At 43.1% G+C, this 5,408-nt stretch overlaps 1 protein-coding gene across 1 annotated transcript; it reads left to right on the top strand.

Moving 5' to 3' along the window:
- Positions 1 to 4,034: 4,034 nt before the first annotated feature.
- On the top strand, positions 4,035 to 4,613 carry LOC123753458 (mucin-7-like). The gene has a single exon (XM_045735446.1). The coding sequence runs from the start codon at positions 4,035 to 4,037 to the stop codon at positions 4,611 to 4,613; it is 579 nt and encodes a 192-aa protein (XP_045591402.1).
- The last annotated feature ends 795 nt before the right edge of the window (positions 4,614 to 5,408 follow it).

The raw sequence follows: 5,408 nt of genomic DNA, 5'->3' as shown, positions 1-5,408 counted from the left end.
GTATTTATTGCGACAAAATTATGCCTACGAGTTATGGTGATCAGTTGGTCAATATACTGGACGTTGTCTCTTTAAATGGGAGCGGCGGTGGCAATAAGAAGTTATATAAACCTCTGAACACTTCAATTGTCGACAGTGTGAGCATTACAATGACCGATCAAGAAGGCAATCCTGTTTATTTCGATACGCGAGGCTGCACGATTGCATATAAGGCTGACTTTGGGGGTTATATAATTGAGCGATGAAGCCTATAATCTTCATTACCTCGCATCCAGTTGCAAAATGCGCGTCGATTTTACCCCGCCGTCGGTGGAGGAGTTATTAATACTCCTAACGCCCCCGTTTCCGGAAGAGGGGGCAGTTTAGGGGACGACCGCATTTTTAACAGTACTAGGCGTCATGTGCGAGGGGATGGGATTTTTAGTTTCATAACTGGACTGGCGAAGCGAGCGGCACCATTCTTGATGAGAACCGTGGCCCCCGCCGCATTGAGTATGGGCCAGGATGTAATGCAAGACATAAACAGCGGTGAACGCACATTGAAACAGTCGCTCAAACATAGAGGCCTAGAAACATTAAAACATGTTGGGAAGCAAATCGCGGGCAGGCGGGTCGTTAAGAAAAAAAATGAACAGAACGATTAAGACAAAAAAAAAAGCAAAACAAGAAATTTGTTTAAGAAAATCGACGGAGGGAAATATAATGACGTGTTTGCTTAAAAATTGAATCACTCTCGAAACAACTATTGACAAGATAGCATGGCGGGGCTAAAGTACCACTGGGGAATTATGCCGCTGCAATAACTGACGCCTTTCCCAAGCCGTTCTCCGCTAGGATGGTAAAGGCTACTATAGCCTCGCGTAAAACTATTGATGTTTTGCCAGTAAATACTGGGGGCAATAAATTTAGAGATACGTATTTTGAATTTAACATTAAAAGCGTGAATGGCCACTTTCTAGATATGTCGTCATTGGCTTTGGAACTATCGCTAGCAGTAACAGGCGAAGATGGAGCTAGTGAGACAGGGGATACAGAAACCATAACAATTAGCTTTTAGGACCCGTAACAGACTACTATTTCGGGGTGCGAAGCTGAGAGATATCGGAAACTAACGCATTTCTTTAAAGGTAATGACCCCAGCAGATTTTCCGACGAATATTTTGCTGCAATGACTGAGGAAAGGGAGCAGCTTATGATTGAGATGAAAACTACGGGTGAGCACACATGCTTTAAATTATTGGCGGATGTTACTACAATTAGCGAATACGTTCTGGATAATGTGGATGTGCGCATTCGCCTCGAACTGAACCCGGATAAATGGATTATTCATAGCGAAAAGGATAATGCAAACTTTAAATACCATAATAAAATGGCGTGGTTATGGATAGATCGCATAATGCCATACCCGGCCGGCTTAACGGCCATTAATAAGACATTGATACAAAATAACACCCCGATAACATATACATTTAACAAAACCCTATTAAAGACTTATATACTGGGCACAGGACAGAGGACAATTACAATGAATCAGCCCTGGGGAACTGTAATTCCTGAGCGTTTATATATGATTATCATAGATATGGAGGCAATGTCAGGAAGCTATGCCCAGAACCCGTTATATTTTGAGAATTGTAAGCTCACGAGTGTATTTATAACTCTGAATAGCACTACTTTATTTAATATTGCTTGCGCTTTTCCAGACAACTGCGCAAAATTATATTATTCGATGCTACAAGCTTTAGGTTTCGATAATGCCCACACGCTATCCTATGACGCATTTGTTAACGGTGGCACTATACTGGCTTTTAATTTACAGCCCGAAACTATAAAGGACGCAATGCCCCTGGAAGTGTCTGGTAATCTGAGAATTAGTCTAGAATTTACAATACCTGTGGTGGGAAATAAAGTCATTTTGCTTTATGGCGACACCACTGGCATCCTGAAAATTAATGCGGAACGCCGAATAGTCTGTGATACGAGAGCGTAAAGCTATGAATTGTCTTGAAATTAACGAAGAGCTGAACGGGGTGTTGGGTCGGGAGGTGCAATATCTGGGATGTTATCTCGCCAATGATGCAAGAAAAATTTTGAAAAAGATCTATGACCATCCTGTGGTATTTATAATTAATACACTAGACGCAGCATCTGCAGATACAATGGGTCATTGGGTTACATTTTGTATAGCCAAAGCAATGACTAAGACAGAAATTGTCATTCTGGATAGTTTTGGAAACCCGAGAATTGAAACGTATTCGAAATATTTTAAGGTTATATTGAACAGCTTTGAAAAATATGATTTGCACATATTCAATGACAGAATACAGCAGTTGGAAACTTATTTCTGCGGGAACTATGCGTTATACTTCACCTACTATTTATCCCATCTAGGGGTGGGAAAAGCGCTTCGGAAATTTGCGCAGGATTTTAAATATGAACAACACAGCAAAAATGACGCTTTGGTTGTGAAATTTACTTATGATAACCTGAATATGCCGCTCTGTCCAACAACATTTGACAGAGCGGGAGATGATTTGGGAGATGATTCCCAGGCGACGTGCAATAACCTGTGTGAGCAGGTGACCTAGCTTGCCTGAGGGGGGGAGGATAGGTAGAGGTTTTAGGGGTATATATATATAAGCCCAGTCCTAAGGCTCATTGAGTTAACTTGCCCACCGACGAACGCCCTGGGTCCTGGTCATCATTAGAAGCCCACAAGCGAAGTTTTGAAAATGGAATTCGCCCGTGGTGAGTTTTTTTTTTATATATTTTTTTTTAACATAACTCTGATATAGGTGAGAACGCGCGTGTGTATATGTGTGTGTGTGTTTATGTTTCTTGTTGGTGAATATAAAATTTTATTAATGATTTTTTTTTATTTGCAGAATTGTTGAACGGCTGCTCAAAAATTGAGGTGACTGGTGGGATCAATTTCAGGGGCCATGGTACCCGAAAATCCGAAGAAAAATGGAATATTTACGAAAAATTACGAAAAATACTACAACGTTCTGGCAACACTGTGGTGCAAACCGTTTTATGTTATCTTGAAAAATAACGTAATTAGAGTCAAATTTCCCGCTGCAACTTTCGTGAATCTGGTCCTCGCGGCGTAGGTGCGCCGCAGGGTATTGTAACTTACGTTGTAGAAGTCTTATTTTTCGTAATAGTGTTGAAAATATCATGTTATACATAAAATGAATATAAACTCACTCATTGGCAACAGTCTCATGTGAGAGAGAGGGTGGTACGTAGCTCAGCCCCTCAGTCACTGTGTGTGTCTCTTAGGGAGTGGATGTATCCCTGACGCGCTCTCACAATATCTCCCAGAACTCATGCTATTTTTGCTATTTGTACTGCAATATGACTTACCAAACGAACAAGAGAAAAGCATTGAAAGCTAGATGCATGCGAGCTCTCCATAGAAGGCACGAGCTGGCCGCAATGCGTAAATCACGCATTGTCACGAGTGAAGATCGTGACCGCGAGTATGAGTATCTTGTTGCGGCGCGTTACGCCACTACAACTTTTACAACTAGATCTGCCCTCACAGCCTTTATTTATTATTCAATTTACATGAAACTTGCACATTATATGTAGAGTTTACGCCTCTAAAAACGGTTGTCATTATTCTTATCTACGTAGATTTATTGATTTTATAAATAATGATACACTTCATTTTGTTGCATACGTTTTTGGGAAACTTTTAGAAATCTGTATTATTGCACTAAATACATCTGGAATAAAGATCTGACAACCAAATCTTTATTATATAGTAAGGTCATAGCTAAGTGTCGTAGAAATGATTTTGGTTCACAATTGTGGGCTGTGAAAACAATTGAACATTGTTGAAAAATTGTATAATTTTTTTTTTTTTTTCTCCTTCTCTATTTAGGCTGAGATGCTGAAACTTGGCCTAGGTGCAGCACCTTTCACATGTATCAGGATAATAAATTATGAATACCCTACAACAACTCTCATAATTCCGGTCAGATGCCCCCTTCATCTTTGGGACTGCTCTCATCCTACTGGGGGGGATGACGTCCCTTGATGAAGCGGATATATTGAAGAGCAGTGGCGTTGCCAATGTTCGGCCGATGTGCCAAGCCCCCAAAACTTCATCAACTGCACCTACGACCTTGCCTGAGACTACGAAGAAGCCGGGGCCAGTGCCAGATGTCGTTGTGGCCACTATGCACCCCAAGCCGACCGCGCCCATGCCCCTGCCTGAGACGCTGCTGGCGCCAGAGCCCCGCCCCGCTGCCCGCCTTGTTGTTGGCTCTATGGATTCGCCGGTGGTAGCAATGACTGCTGTGCTGACCCCGGCGGGGCCAAGGCCATTCCCAACAACGGCAACAACTACAACGTCAGCAACAAGAACAGCAACAACAACATCAGCAACAACAACAGAGCCCAAAGCTAAGAAGGTGGCGAAGAGTGGAGAGATGGCTCTAAAAACGAAAGCAACAACAACGGCAACAACAACAGAGCCCAAAGCTAAGAAGGCGGCGAAGAGTGGAGAGATGGCTCTAAAAACGAAAGCTTCGACAGCGCCTTTGATGAAGGACATTGCAAAGCCAACAAGTCGCCCTACGGAAGAGTGTAAAATCACCTGAGAACGGCCCGCACCGGGGCCCTGTCGGACTAGGCTATCTACGCGAGGTCGACGCAAGAGGACGACGACGACCCCATATGATAAGAGGTCGAGCAACCGCGAGGCTTCCCCCCAGCCATCTACCTCGGGATATGTACCTCCAACAAGACGCTCCAACCCGCCTCTCCCAGCTACCCGACCGCGGGAGGTAGTTACCCACATTAGCGAGAGTGAAGACGAGGATGTCCGGCAGACCCCCCAGAAATTGGCGACGGTGTGCCGCATAACCCCTATGGCACCGAAGACACAAGAGCTGAACGCGGAGGACATATTGTCTTCGCGGACCTTAAACGCCGCGGTGGAATTCTTTAGTGAAAATCAATCGTGAGCCATGGAAGAGTTGGGCCTGGCTACGATTGACATTTTCACAACACAGTTCGAGCCGGTGGAGGGATTCGATGATGAGATCTCGGACCTCTTCGAGTGTGGCCACAGAAAATTCTATGAGCCCGACTATGTAGAGCCCACTCCAACCATAGACTTCGATACGCCGACCATGCACGAAGCAGCTTTATTGCCCCCGTGCGTCATACACAAACTTAATTAAATTGCATGTATTGCAGTGCCATATATTATTGCAGTTATGTGTATTGTAATATTATGTTATGTATTGTTGTAGTTTTTTGTTAAATAAAAAAAAACTAACGATGAAAATAAATAATGTTTTTAATTTACCGGTGGGGGAAATCTATAATACTGAACGAACGAACGAATGAATTATGTCTTTTCTGATGTTGCTCTTTCCAATGAAAAAAAT

The sequence above is a fragment of the Procambarus clarkii genome, chromosome 45 (genome assembly GCF_040958095.1).
Source record: "Procambarus clarkii isolate CNS0578487 chromosome 45, FALCON_Pclarkii_2.0, whole genome shotgun sequence".
Taxonomy (NCBI): domain Eukaryota; kingdom Metazoa; phylum Arthropoda; class Malacostraca; order Decapoda; family Cambaridae; genus Procambarus; species Procambarus clarkii.
The sequence above is the reverse complement of the archived record's forward strand: the minus strand, read 5'-3'. Positions and strand labels throughout refer to the sequence as shown.